Here is a 20734-nt window from a genome sequence, read left to right as displayed (position 1 = left end):
TCCTGCCCGAGCCAGAGCCCCAGCACCGAGTAAGAGTCGGTGAGTAAGAGCCCGAGTCCAGAGACGGCCTGGAGCCCTGCATTCCCGCCTCCACCTTGGCTCCTGGGCCTGCCTGAGAGTTTGGGTTGTTTGCTCAGGTTCACTGTGGGGCTCAGAAGGCCTGTGCCTGTCCCTTAAAGGATCTCTCTCCGCCTCCCAGCTCTCCCCTCCCACCTGTCACACTTGGAACCAGCAGGTGATCAAGCCCCCAGGAAGCGGCAAGTAAAGTGACTTTAACGTGCCCACAGATCTCCTAGGAGTCCATGTTAAAGTGCAGATTCTCACTCAGTAGGTCTACGCTGGGGCCTGAGAGTCTGCATTTCTAACCAGCTCTTGGGGATGTGATGCCTGTGGATCTTGCTTTGAGTGGTGAAGCCTTAAATGGCCCTCTTCCATCCAAACTCCAGCCAGATGGACTCTGCTCATCCGGCCAGGGAACTAACCCTCAGGGGCCACCGCCTAGGTGCCGGGCTCCTCACGTACTTTGGCTCCTTTGATCCCCTCACCTATTCTGAAGGAGGTGGCATTACTGCCATCCTGTTTTACAGATGGGGAAACTGAGGCTCTGAGAGGTTGAGTACCTGTCCCAGGTCACACAGCTGGAAAGTGGCAAAACCAGACTTGAACTCTGGTCTGTCAGGTCCAGAGCATATGAGCATTCCACTAAACCCAGCCGTCTTCCAGGGAGCGGACTCAGAAGGCTGAGATGCAGCCAAGGTGGGTGGGTGAGGGGTGGGACCGCAGCTGCAGGGAACAACATCCAACCTCACCTGCCTAGCCCAGGGCCCCTCCGCTGATGGGCTTACGACTCCCTACCTGCCTCCTCAGGCCCTTTCTGGACTGACTCCCCACCTGGGCACCCAGCCTGCTGCCGTGCCCCTGTGCACTCACCTGTGTCTGCGGAGGTTGGGTATGCAGACCCGCAGACCAGGCCCCCCAGCTCCACTGCCTACCAGCGTGCAACCTTGGGCAAGTTGTCAGCCTCTCTGCCTCAGTTGTCCCCCTGTGAAATGGGGGATATATGACTACTTCTCCAGTAGTATGTGCTAGGATTACATCAGTAACATGTATCAACTCAGAACTGTGCCTGGTGCATAGGAATGGCTCAGTGCCGGTAGTAACAAATGCCTGCTGGTTTGTTCCCAGAGACCATAGGCCACCTTCTGCGAACGTAATGCAGTTGTCAGGGCTCATAGGTGTTTTTCTTCCTTCTTTTTCCCCTGCAGTCTTCCAAAGCCTTCTTTTATTAGGCAAAGCCTGGATACTTCAGTTTTAAAGAGGTTGTTTTTGAAGTCCTCAGAGGCAGATTAAATTCTTAAAAAGGAAGCCAAGCAGTAGGAGTTCATTGCAGTGAACAAGCAGAGATTGGAGAGGCCTTCACAGCAGGGAGGAAGCAGAGGAAGCCCCCGAGGGCGGGGGTTAGGAGCCAGGCGCCCGGCCTGGGGCACGGAGACCTGGGTTTGGAGCTCAGGTTTGGGAACCTTCAGAAGCCTCTCCGTGTGCCGGCTACCCGCTCCTCGCTGCCCCTGGGCTGCATCCTCCTCTTCTGAGGAGATGGACGATCGAAGGCTGGGTCTCCAATGCTGCCACAGCTCTGGAGAGGGAGGGAGTTCCTGAGTGTTGGAAAGCAGCACCCGGCTCTCCCTGTCAGAGGCCTGTAGGCTGGCTCCCCAGGCACCCGGCCCCAGACCCATCCATGCTGCCCGAACCCTGCACCTTCCTGGACAGAGCAGGAAGGGGGCCACCACGGCCCTTCCAGCCTCCTCCCATGATCAACCAGGGGTCCAACTGGGAGAGGGGACAGGATGTGTCTGAGGTCGCACAGCTGGGTGGTGGGACAGCCAAATGCTGTTTTTCGATCCCACTCTGCCCTTTTGGAGCAGACTCATTCCAGAGGGTCCAAACTCCCGGGCCCCAAATCCATGATGGCACACAGTGACCAGTCAGGCGGAGTCTTGAGACTCATCTTCCCTGGTGGGGGTATCGGTGACCTTATGGGCTGACCTAGCATCCACCAAAACTTAGCTGATCTTCCCTCAGCAGGAGGATGGGATCAGGTAGGCTGGGGTGGGCGGGGGAGGTCACATGGGGCTTGAAGCCCTTGGAGACCCGTCTGGAAATCCTCCCCTTGCTCTTCAGGCCCCTTTCCTGTCTGGGGTGCCATCTGTGGGCTGTACTCCCCGCCCTGCCCCTCCCTCTGCACATACAGCTCTGCTGCCGTCCAGTGCCAGATCTCTGGTCCATGTAATCGCATTTCTGTCCAGCCAGTTTGATATAATTTCCCCCTGAGGCCCTCGTGTGGCCACGTTACCGCCTCAGTGAGATCCAGATATATGGTCTCCTGAGCCCTGGGCATGGATTTTCTTGGCTGTTCAGCAAGAAGAGAGCCTGCAGGTGGGCGGGGCCTGGCCTGTGTTCTGGGGCATCCAGGAGGGCTGAGGGGTGTGCAGGCCTCTCTGGGACCCTCTGGAGGGTTCACTGAGGGCAACACGGGGTGAGGGGGTGAGGCAGGGCTGGGAGTTCATGGGAACAATAATCCATCTATCTACAGGGATCTTCCCTGTGGGGCCCTGGTTACCTCATGGGACTGGAGCGGGTGGTGGTCGCACACCTGAGGGAGACCTGGGCTGGCCAGGAACACTTCACTATGCACTTGCAGTGTGGCCTTGCACAGGGCCCTTAACCTTTCTGAGTCTTGGTTTTCTCATCTGCAGAGGTTCTGTTTGTCCCATGAAGTGTTTGTGGGGGACTGGTGAGATCTGATAAAGGTCATGTGCTGAGTGCCGAGCCTGGTCCATCGTGGGGACTTGGAGTGTCTGCTGAATGAGTGAACCGGTGGTAATTGAGCACGTGACGGGTGGTTGGATGAGCAGCCTCCCAGGGCCCTGAGCCTTGTTCTGGGAAGTCTGCCGGCTAGGATCGGGTGGAGGTTCTAAAGAAGAAAGCTGATTTCTCTGGGAGCTTCCTTGTAGCTGGGGAGACTGGAGGTGACCAGGAAACAACTGGAGAACAAAGTAGTGTGGCCACAGGCAGGCTGTTCAAGGGGATGGGGTATCCAGGATTGGGGGTGCAGGGGAGAAGGGGAACAAGGGGGTTTCAGCCCCCTTGCCCTACTCTAACCCAGAAGAGAGGTGGCTGCCCACTGAGAGGCAGGGTGAGGGATTCTGCAACGTGTGTATCTGTGTGTGAGAGACAGAAACAGACAGACAGCAGAGAGTCTGCATGTGTGGCTGGGCTGAGTCTATGCATATCCCAGGGTGGACATCTCCCAGGACCTTTCTGGTTTCTCCCTCCATGCTTCCCTCAGCCACACGTCCCCCTGGCCCCCCATTCTTCAAAGCTCAGTGGCAGTCCTCCTGGGACAGGCCTCATGCCAGGGTCCAGCTGATTTTTTTTTTTTTTTTTGCGGTAGGCGGGCCTCTCACCGTTGTGGCTTCTCCCCCTGCGGAGCACAGGCTCCAGACACGCAGGCTCAGTGGCCATGGCTCACGGGCCCAGCCGCTCCGCGGCATGTGGGATCTTCCCGGACCGGGGCACAAACCCGTGTCCTCTGCATCGGCAGGCGGACTCTCAACCACTGCGCCACCAGAGAAGCCCTGGGATTGCCTTTGAAGCTGCCCCCCTTGCCGCACAATTGCCTTGCCTTGCCCCAGGCCAGCCAGGAGGTGCCAGCTCCCACCCTTTCCTGTGGGATGTGAGCTGGGTCCTCGGGCTGATGGGCCTGAGCTCTGGGCCCTGGCGGCCACTCAGCAGGCCGGGAGCTCCTGGGACTGCCCTTCGTCTCCCCTCTCCTTCCTCTCCCTCCTCCCCTCCTCCTGCCTGTGTTCAGGATTGTTTAAAACAAGCCCCTGCCTGTACTCCCCCCGCCCCCGACCTTATGCAGCGTCCTGTGGTGCACACTTACCGGGGCAAGTGTGAATCCCAGTTGCTTTTTTCAATGTTGGAAGCATCCAGAGAGCCCACTGTTGCCTTTCATGGCCCCTAGGGAACCACGGATCAGCTAAGATCATGACGACCCACACGGCTAAGCGTCTCCAGCGCTGAGCCCTGTGCTAAGTGCTCTGCCCGCTCCTGGTCTCTTTAGAACCTAGAGAGGTGGGTTTCACTGTTCCCCACCTGCCTCTCCCATAGCACCGCAGTGAATTATGTATAATATACAAGCTTTGGAAAAGAAAATCTTTTAAAACCCAAGGCTTTTCGAGAGGAAACAAAGAGGGTGCCTGGTATTGGGAAAAGCTGGCCAAGGCCTTTCTGCTTCTGGCCAGTCTGTAAGGAGAGACAGAAGCTGGTGATCGCTAGGCAGTGCTGTCCCCCCACCTGGAGCCTTGTTATGGGGTGTGTGCGCGTGTGTGTGTGTCAATGGATGGGGGAATGGATGGGACACTTTTCTCAAAAGAAATTTAAGAATAGAAAGAGGAGACTCACCCACGGATGCCCCCGGTGGGCATGGATGAAGAGAGAGTTGACCAGTGACCGAATGGTATCGCCCTTCTGCCCATGATTTCACCCTTGCAGAGGTGAAATCACCCAGCATCCCAACTTAGATCACAGCAGCTCTCTGGGAGAGGTTCCCCAGCTGGTAAGTCCCACTTGAGTGATGGAAAGGCTGAGGCTAGGCTCAGACACTGAGTCAGGCCCGAGTCTCGGATTCATCCCCAAGCATTCTGATGCCAAGTTCCCATAGCATCTTGTGGGAAGGCATGCTGGCTCTTGGGGATCTTATGACACCTCCCTACCCTTAGCTCTCTTTGGGTTTGGCCCAACTGATGCCCGCCAGGCCCTGCAGGGACCCGTGACTGCCTTGGTAATTTGGAACGGCCCTGTCCTAAGGCGAGGGGGTTGAGTGGACATTCTTGTTCCGTTTCCTAGTTCATCAGACCTTCCTTTGCCACATCCTCGGCCAGAGGGGGCTCAGAGCAGATAAAACAAACCCCAGACCTGGAATCTTCCCCTCTCTTCCCTTCCCAAGGCTGAAAGGTTACCCAGGAGGTCTTGGGGTCCTTTGCCCTGCTTCCGGGAGCCTCGGCACCTGTGCAGGAGGCCTTCCTTTAGTGGTTGGTTTGATTTCCCCTCCGCCACGACTGGGCAGCTCCCACACAACTGTAGTTTGTTACAGACTGGGTCAGAAGAAAACTTCTTCCTACCACAGAGGTGCAGAATGTGATAAATGGCTTAACCAAGCATCCCGGCCTCTGAGCTTCCACACTTTGTTGTTTCAGCCGTCAGGCATATGTTTTTTTCTGGGAATACAGGAAATTATCTCTGCCCTTTGAGGGAGGGCAGAATTTTTTCTGCTTGTGTTTGGGGATTCCAGACCATTCCCTCGTCCTGGGCACCCTCGGGCCCCCTGAGCTGGAATGAAAGAGATCAGCTGCTGAAACACTTTGAATGGTGGGGGGGGCGGGCAGGGGGGAAGAGGCACATCTTCAGTGGAAATCCCTAAAATAAAATGTGGCTATCTTGTCCCAAGTGCAGGACCAAGGCCAACTCTTAAGTCCCAGGACTAGGGTGGTGGAGCCAGACTGCCAGCGTCCAGCCTCGCCACTTAGTAGCTCTGTGACCTTTGGCAAGTGACAACCTCTTTGTGCCTGTTTCCTCATCTGTGTGTGAGGGGGACAGTACTGGTACTCATGTCATGAAGTGATTGTGATAATTAAATAAGGTGCTTTGAACCATACCTGGCGCATAGTAAGTACTCCATAAACATTAGTATAAAATATTTTTCCTCATTAGAAAGATATACAGGGACTTCCCTGGTGGTCCAGTGGTCAAGAATCTGCCTTCCAATGCAGGGGACATGGGTTTGATCCCTGGTCGGGGAACTAAGATCCCACATGCCTCGGGGAAACTAAGCCTGCATGCTCTACAGCCCGCACGCCACAGCTAGAGAGAAGCCCACACGCCTCAACTAAGACCCAACGCAGCCAAACAAATAAATTAATTAATTAAAAAAAAGAAAGATATACATGTTCATTATAGAAAAAGAACAACATTCCAAAGGTAAAAAGAAAAAAAATCACTCGTGATTACATCATCCAAAGAAGTCAGTAATATTTTAGTATATTTCCTCCCACGAGGTTTTTCTGCACATATTTGTACATGATGATCAGATTTTATATACAATTTTGCATCCTACTTTTTGTCACTTGACATATCCCTGTGTTACTTATTGTAAATACAACATTTGATGAGGAGGAACACAACATAATTTTTTTTTTTTTTTGACTGCGTGGCTTGCAGGATCTTAGTTCCCCAACCAGGAATTGAACCTGGGCCCTCAGCAGTGGAAGCGCAGAGTCCTAACCACTGGATGGTCAGGGAATTCCTGGACACAACATAATTTAACCGTCCTATTGTGGACATTGAGATTATTTTTTATTTTTCGCTATATATAGTGTGATGGGCATCTTTATGCATAAAAGCCTTTTCTGCATTTGAGATTTCTTCCTCAGGCTAGTGGATATTTTTTCAGGCTTTGATACATATTGCCAAACTGCTCCTCCAAAGAAGATGGACCAAGCTACATTCGGGCAGTTGCATTGAAGCTGCCTGGTACCAAAGGCATTTTAAAGTCCTAGCCACACTTGGGTGGGGGAGGGGAGAGGGTAATTTGTTCAACTTTTCTTTTACATTCTTTAAGGTCTGCCCTCATTCTTATGTAAAATTTTAATGAAAGTATGACACACCTACAGAAAAGTGTACAAACTATTGAGTGAACATCTGGATGCATTTTCATAAACTGGACACTCCCGTGTCACCAACACCGGCATCAAATTACAGAACATTCCTAGTCCCCACGCCCACCCCAGGCTGTCCTGTGCCACCTCCCTGTCACTCCCCCCCACAAGAGTAACCAGGATCCTAACTTCTAACATGCAAGATTCATTTCCCCCGTTTTTGAACTGTATGTACATCGATCATGCTGTGCGCGTGTTTGCCTTCTTTTGTTTGCTATGATGTCTGCAAGAGTCATCTGAGTTGTGTGTAGCAATAGTTGGTTCACTTCCATCACTGAGCAGCATTCCAGGGCATAGAGGTACCACAACTTCTTTATCCATCTCCCGGCTGATGGACGTTTGGGTGGTGTCCAGTTTTGGCCACTATCTATAACGCTGCTGTGAACTTTCTAGTCTGTGTCCTCTGGTGCCCACATGGATGCTTTTCTGCTGGGCAGATACTTAGGAAGGGAGTTGCTGGCTCAGAGCATCTATGTATTTTCTGCTTCCTGCTTGTATTTTTAAAGGATCATCTGGAAGGCAGAAAAATCCCCAGGGCAGTTCAGGCCCCACAAGCAATTGAAGGGAGGTGCCTTGGCTCAGGGCTTTTTGGGAGGCCCTCCATGAAGATCATGTCCCCTCCGAAGGCTTGTGTCAGGGCTGTAGTGGAAACTGAGTTAGGCCCTGGGTCCTGGCCCTCCAGCTCCAGCTGGCATGTGGCTTCTGACCCTGGCCTGTGCCCCCAGAGGCCACTCACTGTCCTCAGTGGGGGTCCTCAGCTGGCCTAACAACCATCGCGCTGAGCAGGGCAGGGCTCGGGCCAGACTCCAGGTGGAGCTGGGGGGACCCAACTTCGAACATGATTGGAAGCAGGTTGGGCCCCTCACAAACCCCTAGGAGCTGCCCTACTTCCTTTTCCCTTGTTTTTTTTTTAAATAAATTTATTTATTTATTTATTTTTGGCTGTGTTGGGTCTTCGTTTCTGTGCGAGGGCTTTCTCCAGTTGTGGCAAGCGGGGGCCACTCTTCATCGCAGTGCGCGGGCCTCTCACTGTCATGGCCTCTCTTGTTGCGGAGCACAGGCTCCAGACGCGCAGGCTCAGTAGTTGTGGCTCACGGGCCCAGTTGCTCCGCGGCATGTGGGATCTTCCCAGACCAGGGCTTGAACCCGTGTCCCCTGCATTGGCAGGCAGATTCTCAACCACTGCGCCACCAGGGAAGCCCTCCCTTGTTTTAAAAGAATCACACAAGTAACACATCTTCACATCCTAGGAGTTAAGTGCTTCGAAAGTGGAATAAGAAACTATAAAAACCCCTCTTTTCCCCTCCCCACTCTACTGCCCCTCCCAGAGGTAACACAGTGAACAGTTTGGGTGTTGGGGGTGCCCAGATGAGTGGATAAAATGTGGGGGCTGTGAACCAGGCTGCCTGGTTCAAATTGCCCTCCTGCTACTTATCAGCTGTGTAACTTAGGGCCAGTGACTTCACCTCTCTGTGCCTCAGTTTCTCCCTGAAAATTGAGGGCAATAATAATAGTCAACTGCCTGGGGTTGTTGTGAAGAACAGATGAGTTAATAGTTGAAAAGCACCTAGCCCAGCCCTGACCCATGGCAAGGATTCAAAGAGCATCTTGATTCTTCTAGTCTTTTCTACACATTTACTCATTTCCTGCCTAAGTGGGCTCCGGCTGTACATTTTATTCTGCAGTGTTTTGTTTGTTTGTTTGTTTGTTTTGCGTTACGTGGGCCTCTCACCGTTGTGGCCTCTCCCGCTGCGGAGCACAGGCTCCAGATGCGCAGGCTCAGCGGCCATGGCTCACGGGCCCAGCCGCTCCGCGGCATGCGGGATCCTTCCGGACTGGGGTACAAACCCGCGTCCCGTGCATCGGCAGGTGGACTCTCAACCACCGCGCCACCAGGGAAGCCCCTCTGCAGTTTGATTTGTCCACTCAGTGCTGTATCTCTGAGATCTTCTTTCCTATATCTGAGACCTTTCTGTTCTGGGACCCTCTTTCTCCTTGCGTCTCCTCATGGAATCCACTGATTTCTCCCCGTCTTTCCCCTCCCTCTGTCCACATCTTCCCTTGGAAAAGGTTCTGACCAGCCTGTTCATACTAAGGCGCAAATGACTGACGAGGGAGGCTGGTGTGAAACCACCTCAGGCCCCTGACCAGAGGAGGGCACAGCTTCGGAGGGGAGCCGGGATCCACCCGTTATCGACACCTAAGGGCTGTTCTGTTAGGTGCATTCTGCACACTCGCTGTGTCTCCTTGAATCCTCACAACGACCCCAAGAGGCAGGTGCCATTATTGGCTCCATTTTACTGGGGAGGAAACCAAGGCACAGAGAGGTTAAGTGGCTTTCCCAAAGTCACCCAGCCACTATGGGCAGAGCAGGCACTTCAGCCGCCTCTGTTGGACTGTGAAGTCCATTTTGGTCACAACTAAACTAGAACCCCGACACGGCTTAGGGAAGGTAGAGGCAGGTGGGAGGTTCTGGGGGAAGCTCAGCAGAGGCGGCCCGTGGATTCTGAGGGTGCAGACGGGGGCACCTCTCATTGCCTCGGCTGCAACTTAAGCCCCTGCTATGTCTTCCATGCTACTGGGCAGGGGCAGGAATTCTCTGGAGCATCAGACCCCCTGGTCCCCTCAGGAGGAGGGGACAGGGGCGAACGTTCTTCAGGGAAACACCCTAGCCCCAGGGTCTGCATCGTAGTGGGCACTCGAGTTCCCGGTGTTACCGAGTACACGCACGGTGGACCCTTTCCAGGCCTGGTGGGTCTGACGTCAGACAGTGGGGAGGGTCTGGGGCATTTTAGATCCGCCCTCGGATCCCCTCACCCCTCAACTCCCGCCCTTAACCCCACACCCATCCCACCTGGCCACGCTTAGAGCAACCCAGGCTGGGAGCCGGGGCAGGGGGCTGGGACTCAGCGGGTAGCAGCAGCTCTGCGAGGGGGGTGAAAACTTTGACAACAGGATTGGGGGTGGGAGAGTCACCTTCTGTCAGAGGACCCGGGACAGGCTAAGGCTTCTGATACTCTTTGATACACAGACAGCTGAGGTTCATAGTTCAATATCCTCCCCCAGGAGGCTCTCACAGACCCCGGCTGGGTGGTAGGGCAGGGATTCCTGCGTCCACTTTACAAATGAGCAAACTGAGGCTGGCGCAGGCAGTGAGAGGCTGAGCAGGCTGAGCCCATGTTCTCGCCCAGCCCAGGATGGGCGCCTAGCCCTTTGTGAGAGAAACAAGGGGCTCGTTCTCCCTCAGTCCTCCCTGTGCCGGCTGGCACTGCCAGGCTCCGTGTCTGCACCCTCACCCCACTCCCGCCCCCATGGGCCAACTGAAGTTAGATTGTTCCTGAGGGGGAGGGGCTCACTGCATTTGTGAGTGGGCAGGGGGTGCAGCTGCGAGGGGAGTGAGCTGGGCTGGGGTCAGAGCCTGTGAGGTCTGCAGGGCTGCAGTTGTTGGGGGGGGCGGACAAAGACAGGCTACCCCTCTGTAGGAGCACAGGACAGAGGTGGAGGCTGCAGATGTGTCCCTGCTACAGGACAGAGGCGGGGGGGAAAGTGTGCGTCTGCTCCTTTCTCCTTGGGAACTGTCCGGTAGGGAGCTGGGCAGAGAGACCCCTGGGGCTGAGGCAGCCTCTCTCTCACACATTCCTGGTCTACGGGGACAGAGAAGGGAGGAAGGGAGGTAAGGTTAGGGCCACTGAGTACTCAGCCCTCGAGATGGGTAGTGCTGCTCCACATTGTAGGGCAGGATGCAGGGTGATTAGAAGGAGCCCTGGCTTGGGGGTCAGGTGGCTTGGGCAGCCCTGGATCAACCAGATGTGCAACCTGGGACAAACGCCTTCCCAGCTCTACATGGAGACGTGATGGTCTGAAGACCCTTCACCCTCACCCACCATGAGCCGGGGAGCCAGATGTGGGATTGGGTCCCAGCACTGTCCCCTCTGCCCGAGAACTAACCTCCCTGTGCTTCTGTTTCTCCTTATCTGTAGAAGGAAAATAATAACCAAAGCTACCAGATGGGGCTGTTTGAGGTTAAGTGCTTGGAACAGTGCCCAGCACACAGTAAATGCTCAGATAGATGCAAATTATTATTATTTCCATGATCCAGTGATTTTCACTGAATATATGCCAGTACCATCGGCTAATGCTGACTTAGTCTGATGTCTGGCATTAGGCAGGACATGTCAGCCTGTGCTGCTTTCCTTTGCCACCCCCAGAGGTCTGGTCTCATTCTTAGGACCTTGGGGCACAGCTCTGGCCTCTGGTCTACTCTGTGGCTGACCCTCCAATCTTGTGCTGATCCATCACTCACCCACTCAGCCTACCAAGTGCTGCACACTGTTGAAGACACATTATTTTCATTTAGCACTCTCACCAATCTTCTGAAACTCTTTACAGGTCAGGTAACTGAGGCTGAGAGAAGTTAAGTGACTTGCCCAAGGTCACACAGCAAAGAAGTGGCAGAACTGAGATTCAAGCCCTGTTTGTAGCACTTGCTCAACTATAAAGTTGTACTGCCTCTTGCAATATCGCTGAGAGGGGACACTCCAGCCCCTGTCAGGACCTTATGGCATCTGGGCACCCTCAGGGCCCCTGCACCTCTCAGAGAGTCTCAGCCCATCCCAGCTGGGAAGGACCTTAGAAATCACCCAGTCCAACGTTTTCATCTTGTGGATGGGGAGATGGAGGCTCAGAGAGGGGGAGGGATGTGCCCAGGGTCACTCAGTGAGCTAGGGACAGAGTGCGACCAGCTGCCAGACTCATTCTGTTCTGTCCTGCCCCCTTCCCAAATAGGCCTTAGTCCCCTGTCCTCCTGAGACCCTTCAAAGATCAGGGCTGGGCTTCCCTGGTGGCGCAGTGGTTGAGTGTCCGCCTGCCGATGCAGGGGACACGGATCCGTGCCCCGGTCCAGGAAGATCCCACATGCCGCGGAGCGGCTGGGCCCGTGAGCCATGGCCGCTGAGCCTGCGCGTACGGAGCCTGTGCTCCGCGATGGGAGAGGCCACAACAGTGAGAGGCCCGCATACCGCAAAAAAAAAACAACCACAAAACATCAGGGCTGATGTGCTGGGTGGTGGAAAGCTCTCCCTGGGTCCTGGGAGGAACAGGTGCCCTGCAGTAGCCTTCCCTGCGCAGGGTTACAGTGGCCTGAGGACTTGCCTTTCTCATTCACTGGACTGTAGATGCCAGGAGCACAGGGACTGCAGCTGGCTCGCTGCTGTATGGCCAGTGCTGGTTCATAAATAGTAACCATTCCCTGCACATGTTCATAGAGGCCTGAGGCACAGCAGTGAGCAAGTCAGACAAAATGCCTGCCCTCAGGGGAGTTTGAACTCCTATTGAGAGAGAGATAGAGAATGAATTGAAATAACTAAGCAAAAATGTGTAATATTTAAGATGGTGATAAGTGACAGGGAGAAACAAAACAGGGAAGGAGCATAAAGTTGTGGGGGGACTGGTGGGGGGTTTGCAGTTTTAAATAAGGTAGTCATGGAAGGTCTCTGCAAGGAGGTGACCCACTTGAGGAGATGAAGGAATGAGCCATGGTGGTGTCTGGGGGATGGGCACCTCAGGCGGAGGGAAGCGCAGGTGCAAAGGCCCTGAGGTAGGAAACGTGCCTGGTATGTCTGAGGGATTGGGTGTGGCTGGAGCAGATGGAACAAGGAGGAGAGGAGGAGATAATGGGGTCACAGGGACCATGAGGTGGGGACAGATCATAGAGGGCTTTTTATGGTGAGGACTTTGGCTTTTACACACTGAGTGAAACAGGAACCATGGAAAGTTCTGAGCCGAAAGAGGGAGACGATCTAACTTTGGTTTTAACAGGACCCCTCTAATTACTGAGTTGCAAGTAGAACGTCAGGGGGCAAGCGGGAGGGAGTCTGATGCCATGAGGCGCCTTCAGGAAGCCAGGTGAGGCACAGCAGAGGCTGGGCTCACACTGGTGGCAGCGAGGCAGTGGCAGAGGAGGATGTATTTGCGGTCAGATCTGGAGGCTCACCAGGTGGCATGAGAGGGAGAAAGGAGTCAAGGTTGACTCCAAGTCCGGGAGGCTGACCTGGAGTGAGTCTCCATCTCTGGCCCAAGAACCAGCAGACTTGGGTTTAAGTCTCTGGAGGGAGTCTCCATCTCTGGCCCAAGAACCAGTAGACTTGGGTTTAAGTCTCTGTCACCCACTTGCTTGGTGACCTTGGGCAAATCCCTGCCCCTCTCCTGTAAAATGTGGTTGCCCTTGTCCTGGCCCGTTCCCCAAGACCCCGTGAACTTTGTTTTGTTTTTTGTTTGTTTGTTTGTTTATCTTGGGCTGCACGGTGTGGCTTGCGGGATCTTAGTTCCCTGACCAGGGATGGAACCCGGGCCCCCTGCAGTGGAAGCACGGAGTCCTAGCCACCGGACCACCAGGGAAGTCTCAAGACCCCATGCACGTTGAAGGGGACTGACTGTACCTCACAGCACTGCCCCCTCCCATCCGCAGGGAGCCAGCAGCCACCATGGCATCACGCATCGGGCTCCGCATGCAGCTCATGCGGGAGCAGGCGCAGCAGGAGGAGCAGCGGGAGCGCATGCAGCAGCAGGCCGTCATGCATTACATGCAGCAGCAGCAGCAGCAGCAGCAGCAGCTGGGGGCGCCGCCCACCCCCGCCATCAACACCCCTGTCCACTTCCAGTCTCCGCCACCTGTGCCCGGGGAGGTGCTGAAGGTAAGGCCTGCTCCACCCTGTCCCTTCGCCCTGGTCCTCGGAGCCCCCGCCCTGAGCCCTTTACCTCCTCCCCCCTCCAGGTGCAGTCCTACCTGGAGAACCCCACCTCCTACCACCTGCAGCAGTCCCGGGACCAGAAGGTGCGGGAGTACCTGTCTGAGACCTACGGGAACAAGTTTGCTGCCCACATCAGCCCTGCTCAGGGCTCCCCAAAGCCCCTGCCAGCCGCCTCCCCGGGCGTGCGGGCCGGACACGTGCTGTCGTCCTCAGCCGGCAACAGTGCTCCCAACAGCCCCATGGCCATGCTGCACATCGGCTCCAACCCTGAGCGGGAGGTGAGTGAGGAGCTGGCCGGTGCCTGCCACCAGCAGAGCTGGGGCCATGTGCTGTGCTCCTGGGACTCCTAGTCTAATGACAGAGGCAAGATACTGCCCTCAGGGAGCCCCGGTCTGAGGGGAGACGCGGCCCCGCCCTCGGGGAGCCCTGGTCTGAGGGGAGACGCGGCCCCGCCCTCGGGGAGCCCCAGTCTCCCAGGAGAAACATCCCTACTTTAGAAACCTCTGCTAGGGAGAAACAGGAGACTCGTACAGGAATGCCCAGCACACCTGCAAAGCCATGTCCTGACAGAAGGTATATAAAGCCATCTGCCTGGGCAACTTGGCTCCTTCGGAAGAGCCCTGGCCTGGGCCTTGGGGCCTGGGGGACCTGGACAGCTCATCCTCTCTCTGGGTCTGTTTCCTTCCCCCCAGGTGAGCAGATGGGGTGAGGTAGGCGCCAAGGTCCCTTCGGGTCAGTGGCTGTCCCAGTGCCCCTTCTCCCCTGCCTTTCTCCGAGCAGGCACCCCCCAATATGGACTATCTTTTCCCTTTCAGTTTGATGTCATCGACAACATTATGTGTCTGGACGATGTCCTGGGCTTCATCAATCCCGAAAATCAGATTCCCAACACGGTATTGCTGGCCAGGGCAGGGTGGGTGTGTCAGAGGGAGGGGCAGCGGCCCTACAGCGGCTGTGAGCCTGGAGAGAACTAGAATATCTCCTACGGAGATGAGAATCACCTCCATCAAATCATGTGACGAGGGCCCAGGGTCCGGCAGAGCTGTGAATCCAGAGTGCACCTTAGCCTGCGTGCATGGTGGGGCTTGGGGGCAGAGGTGGCTGGGGAAGGCTTCCTGGGTCGCGGGGCGGGGGGCAGGAGGCACTGGTACTGAGGGGAGCAGTGTGGCCCCAGGAAGGCCTGGAGCTGATGAGTTTCTCTGAGATCTGGGGCCCCCTCTTCTACCAAGCCCAGGACCCAGAAAGCACAGGCCTGTGTCCCTCACTCTGAGGGGCAAGTGATTTCAGGCTGGTTGGGTTCCCTCCCTCTGGCAGCCTCCTGGCAGCGTTAATGCTCTCTGGGCTTCCTGGGCAGAGGTGACAGGGCAGGTGGGAAGGGGTCAGGCTTGGAATCAAGAGGCCTAGATTCTGGCTTTGGCTGTGACTCTGGGAAGTCCCTTAACTGTTCTGAGCCCCTGGGGATGATGCCTTCTACCCACGGGCTGGTGGGAGAATTAGATAAGGCAAGAAATTGGGGGCTAGCTCTGCACAAGGGGGACAGGTACTTACACTGAGCAGGTGGAATTGCAGGTGTCCCCTTCCCTTTTTTTTGGAGATCCCTGAACCTTAGCTGCTCACTCCTGCCCCTTGGGCCCCAGCCCATGCTGCTGAGGGAAGTCAAGGACTCAGTCCTCAATCCCTGCTGCCTGGTGACAGCGCGCAGGGGCTCATCAGGAGTTGGCCGGGGCCAGTGGGTCGGAAGCCAGCTGCCAGCAGGGGCATCGGGGGCTGGGAGGCCGGAGAGGAGGGCACAGCATCTGGCCCCTTTCGTGGGGGCCAGGGTACCCTGCAGGGCTCTGGGCCTGTGATTCGCTCTGCGTGAATGTGTGGCAGGAACTGGGAAGATCTTTCCAGAGCTCAAACCTGTCCCTGTGGGGCCCGTTTAAACGCCCAATGGCTGCTCATCACCAAGTCCCAGGGTCTCTGCAAGTGGAACCTGCCCTCCAGCATCCGGCAGGATCTCCCCCCACTCCCCCCGCCACCACTGCGCTCCTTCAGCTTGACCTCATGCTGTGTCCTGGCTGCTTTCCTGCTCAGCCATCCCCCAGCCCATAGTGCCCTTCCTCACCACACCCTCTGGAAACCTTCCAGAAACTCCAGAATAGATTAGGTGCCCCTCCCCTTGACTTCCAAAGGCCCTGGGGGAAATCCTCTCACCCACTATCTCCTCTCTCTCCAGCTGCTTCCCAGCGCTGGCTGGTTGCTCCTTGAGGGCAGGGGCTGCCTCTTATTCAGCTCTGGACTCTGCCCTGGGTGACCCCAGCACAGCCTCCCCCAGTGTCCCGGGGAATCCTGGGACGATGGGCCCTGGGGAGAGCCCCCCGAAGACAGGGGGCTGCTCATCGGGTACCCTTCCCCACCTCACCCTGCAGCTGCCCCTGTCCAGCAGTCACCTAAATGTGTACAGTGGAGACCCCCAGGTCACCACCTCCCTGGTGGGCGTCACCAGCAGCTCCTGCCCAGCCGACCTGACCCAGAAGCGAGAGCTTACAGGTACCAGCCCGCTGCTTCCCTGCGCCCCAGTTCCCGAGTCCTGCCGCTTCCCTTCCCCTCCCAGCTCCTCTCTCCTCTCCTGTCCTCCAGATGCTGAGAGCCGGGCCCTGGCCAAGGAGCGACAGAAGAAAGACAATCACAACCTCAGTGAGTCTCCCCAGCCCCTCTTCCCCCCTTCACCTGGGCTGGCTCAGAAGCCACTCTGACCTGCACAGCTCCTAGGAAGGATTCCCTACCCAAGGCTTTAAAATCCTGGCATTGGTGTGACTGGGTGCAGCACAGCCCTCTTCCCGTCAGCCCTTTCTAGGAAGGGGTGGGAGAGGCGCTCCAGGGAAGAGATATTCAGAGGGAATGAGTTTATCAGATTGTTTTCTTTAGGGCGTGGAGTCTGGGAAGGAGTTCTGGGCAGTGGAGAGAGTCTTCCCCAGGCAGCTTCGCCCGCTACAGCCTCACCCGCTTAGCTGTGTCCGACCGCCCCCGACCCCCTCACCCCCATAGAAATCCCATTTGGTTGGTCACCCATTACTTCCCAGAAGGACTAAGGCACCCCTGCTTGGGCTGGACCCTTCGTCCCAGGTGGGGTCCTCATCCCCCTAATGGCCCCGCCTGGAATTTGTTACTTTTAGTTGAAAGGAGACGGAGGTTCAACATCAATGACCGCATCAAGGAGCTGGGAATGCTGATCCCCAAGGCCAACGACTTGTGAGTGGGTTTCCTGGAGGAAGGGAAGGGAGGGCAGCAGCTCACAGGTATTATCTGCTGGTTGCCACGGGGAAGGGATGGGAAGAGAATCCCTTGGTTGCTGCCTTAAAGAGCTTATCATCTATTTGGGAAAAGAAGATTCCTCCCTCCCCCAAATAAGGAAGGCTCGAGACAGAGGAGCAGATGTCCCAGAAGTGAGGGTGGGGTCAGGGGTGCTTCCTGAAGGAGGAGTCATGCTGGAGTCATGCTGGGAAAGTTTGGAAAGGCCACAGGACTGGTGCAGAGGTGGTCCAGGGACAGGAGTAGTGAGAGTCAAGGATGAGTGTGGGTGTGGGTTTTGGTGGCAGGAATGGGAGGCCTGGGGAAGGAGGCTGCTCCAAATTGCTTGGTTCCTGGGATTAGTGACGTGGGCGGTAGCACCACAGTTACCTGGGAAGGCCCGTTCTGTGCAGATGGAGATCAGCCTCCTTCATAAGTAGGGGTTGCCTGGATCTGGGATTTGGGGCAAAGTTGGGAGAGGCGACATAAGCTCCGAACAGGGTGTTACTTCCACCCACTAAGCTCCTGGAAAATACTTGCCCCCTCCTCTGAGCATGCACCTCTGATTCTGCCTGGCCTGCAGGGATGTGCGCTGGAACAAGGGCACCATCCTCAAGGCCTCTGTTGATTACATCCGGAGGATGCAGAAGGACCTGCAGAAGTCCCGGGAGCTGGAGAACCACTCTCGGCGCCTGGAGATGACCAACAAGCAGCTCTGGCTCCGCATCCAGGTCTGGCCCCTGAACTTGGACTTCTTGGGTAGCTCTGACTCCTGACCCTTGGCCTGAGTCCTGACCCCAGGGGCAGTGCTTATACTTCTGAAGCTGGAGACATGGGAATGATACCCATGCGGAGGGAGGACGTATCAGTCAGTATGTTATAGTTTGGTAACAAACAATCCCCAGCAGCTTTAAGCAACAGATGTCAGCTGGAGGGCCTGTTCCATGAGACCCTCATTCTGGGACCCAAGCTGATGGACAGGCACATCTAGAGCTGGCTCTTAAAGCCGTGTGTCACCCTTAGGGTGACACTTGTCCCTTCTGCTCACATTTCCTCCATCAATGCAAGCACATGCCTATACCTAATGTCAAGGGGGCAGGAAAGGGCAAACCTACCCCTGTGGGAGGCAGAGAGCTGGGACTTTATGGTGGGTAATGCTAAGAATCACCACAGGGGACAAGAGAAAGAACAAAGGCTTGGGAGAGTCCATCCTACCACCTAGAGCTGCCTAGTCCTGGCTCTGTGTTGAAGGGCTCTTGTCCTCTTTGGACCTGAGGCTGGTCACCTATACAAAGGGCAGCTGGACTACAGCTTAAAATTCTTCTATTTCTTATGGTAGATAATACAATTCACATTACAATCCAGCACACATAGCCATACTCAAAGTGAAAAATCAAAGTTTCATGAAAGAACCCTCATCCTTAATAGATGCAGTACATTCTGATAGTTTCTCGTCTAGTCTAATCTAGGCAAGTCTATTTCAATTAAAAAAATAGAGAGCTGGTCAAGGCTCACTGTAGTGGTTTCCCAACCCACTCATGAGTTGCGACTTATAGTTTGAAAAAACACTGGTCTAGACTCTAGAGCTGCCCTGTGCTTCCTCCCAGCTGAGACATTTTGTGGTCTTGGGTGCCACAAAGGGAGGGGCAAGGGCTGCAGCAGATGTGGGGGGCGGGCAACAGGTGCCCACGGGTGTGCACCTCCAGACTCTGTCTGCCGCACCTGCAGGAGCTGGAGATGCAGGCTCGAGTGCACGGCCTCCCCACCACCTCGCCCTCGGGCATGAACATGGCTGAGCTGGCCCAGCAGGTGGTGAAGCAGGAGCTACCCAGCGAGGAGGGTCCGACAGAGGCCCTGCTGCTGGGGGCCGAGGTCCCCGACCCTGAGCCACTGCCGGCTCTGCCCCCCCAGGCCCAGCTGCCCCCGCCAGCCCAGCCAGCCCAGCCACCGTCCCCATTCCACCACCTGGACTTCAGCCACAGCCTGAGCTTTGGGGGCGGGGGCAACGAAGGGCCCCCGGGCTACCCCGAACCTCTGGGGCCAGAGCATGGCTCCCCGTTCCCCAACCTGTCCAAGAAGGATCTGGACCTCATGCTCCTGGACGACTCACTGCTACCACTGGCCTCCGACCCCCTCTTCTCCACCATGTCCCCCGAGGCCTCCAAAGCCAGCAGCCGCAGGAGCAGCTTCAGCATGGAGGAGGGCGACGTGCTGTGACCTGGGCCACGGGGGTGGGCCTGGGGGGTGGGAGAGCCAGGGCCACCTCCCTCCCACCCTCCAGCCTGTACTTGTGTGTGAAGTAGCCCCTGCCCTGCCTCACTCCGCCCTGGCGGCCCCCCGTTTGGGCTTAGTGCCCTTGGCAGCCCGTGGGGTCGGAAGCCCCCCACCCAGGGGCAGCCCTCTTGATGGGGCTGGGCAGAAATAGGCCTTCAGCCCGGCTCCCGGAGGTGAAATCATGAGGGTGAGGGAGGTTACAGGGTGTGCTGGAGGTAAGGCGAGGTCTTACCTTCTGAGCCTGGTCCCCCCACCGATGAAGGAGGACTCGTTGGAACCAGGGGTCCAGAAGTTCCTTCTTGGAGGCAGTGGCTGCTCCAGGGGGTGCCCAGGCCTGCCTTTCTGGACTCTGATGGCAACAAGCCCGTCCCCCGGCCTGGCGCTCCCCCCACCCCCCTTTGGTGCTAACAACTCTCCACCAAGCGGTGTGAGGGCGGGGGTGGCCAGAGGAGGAGGCTCTGGGTTTAAGTTAGAGTGGGGTCACTGCTGGAAGAGCAGCTCCCCTCCAGTCTCCCCACTTTGTGCCTTTAGTAAACACTGTGCTTTGTACCTGTTTGTCCTGTCTCTTTGGAGGGGGGTCTGGGGACAACAGAGATGGGAGGATTCAACCCAGTGGGCTCCTTTCTGGATTCAGAGTTCAAATGCCCCCATGGGGATCAAGGAAGGGGGATACAGACAGGAGGGACTGAGTCCATCACCTGGTTTCCCCCAACTCCCCAGCCCTGTCCCCTGGGAAGCTGGAGATCTAGCCTTACTTAGTGGGGTCGGGAGCTGCCGTGGGCCTTGTCCCTCCTCGAGGCCACAAGGTGGCGCCACAGCCCTGCTGGTCTCACACCTCCAGCTGTGGCCTGAGACCGCTGACCCGGGTGATGTGGGAGACCCCGTTGCTTGTAAACCAAGTCTACTGCTCCTAACTGCAGCTCTTGGGCACTGTGGGTCCCGGCTACTCCTGGCCTGGGATGGGGGGCATGTTTCTCCTGTCCCCACCCCCAGTTCTTTCCCCTCCATAGGTGGGCTGCCTGATCTGTGCGGCCAAGGCCCTCTGCCCTCTGACTTAGTGTCTCTAGCAGGACAGTCTCCCTAGGAAGTGAGGGGCTGCATCCTTCTATGGGTTTGGGGAAAGAGGGACCATGTAAACCAGTTTGGGAGGAGGTGGGAGCACAGGACGCTGGGTGGTGCCCAGGGCGTGGGTTCTGCTCCGGCACCATCAGGCCCCCACTAACCCTTTTCCCTCTCTGGGCTAAAGCTCCTTCACTGCACAGTAGTTCCTGGGGCCTCTGCTCCAAGATCCTGGGACGTTATGACCTCACCCAGGATGGGGAAACGGGCTTGGGGCAGAGAGGGGTGAAGGGGGAGATTTTTGAGCCCTGGGTTTCTTGGGGGGAGGGAGGAGAGGGTCTCTGGGGGCTTTCCCTGGTTCTCCCTCGAATTCCCACAGTCTCTTCAGGCAAAGGCCAAAGTGGCTTCCCCCTTATGGGGCCCTATGAGGCCAAAGGGGCCTAATTATAAAAAAAGAAAAAGAAAAATTCCAGGATGAAAATGGCTAAGTGGGCAATTTCCTCCTTGCAGAATGGGAGATTGAATCAACGTTGGAACAATTAATGTGTGCAGGAGAGAAGGAAAGGGGGCTGGGTGTGTGGGTGCTGATGGCGGCTGGGCTGG

The 20734-nt window shown here is 56.3% G+C and overlaps 1 protein-coding gene across 2 annotated transcripts in view; it reads left to right on the top strand.

Moving 5' to 3' along the window:
• Nucleotides 1-19644, top strand: part of TFEB (transcription factor EB) — a 48582-nt gene extending 28938 nt beyond the window's left edge. The window contains exons 2-9 of one of the 2 annotated variants that reach the window (XM_082639653.1): nt 13243-13468; nt 13591-13803; nt 14341-14418; nt 15937-16057; nt 16148-16204; nt 16684-16759; nt 17382-17529; nt 18527-19644. In XM_082639653.1, the coding sequence (XP_082495779.1) occupies nt 13259-13468; nt 13591-13803; nt 14341-14418; nt 15937-16057; nt 16148-16204; nt 16684-16759; nt 17382-17529; nt 18527-19015 (1392 nt within the window). In that variant the 5' untranslated portion in view covers nt 13243-13258 and the 3' untranslated portion in view covers nt 19016-19644. Of the gene's footprint in view, nt 1-13242; nt 13469-13548; nt 13804-14340; nt 14419-15936; nt 16058-16147; nt 16205-16683; nt 16760-17381; nt 17530-18526 lie in introns of both variants that reach the window. The other variant, XM_082639652.1, reaches the window with a different exon arrangement.
• Nucleotides 19645-20734: the final 1090 nt, after the last annotated feature.

The sequence above is a fragment of the Mesoplodon mirus genome, assembly GCF_964341445.2.
Source record: "Mesoplodon mirus genome assembly, chromosome: 12".
Taxonomy (NCBI): domain Eukaryota; kingdom Metazoa; phylum Chordata; class Mammalia; order Artiodactyla; family Ziphiidae; genus Mesoplodon; species Mesoplodon mirus.
The sequence above is the reverse complement of the archived record's forward strand: the minus strand, read 5'-3'. Positions and strand labels throughout refer to the sequence as shown.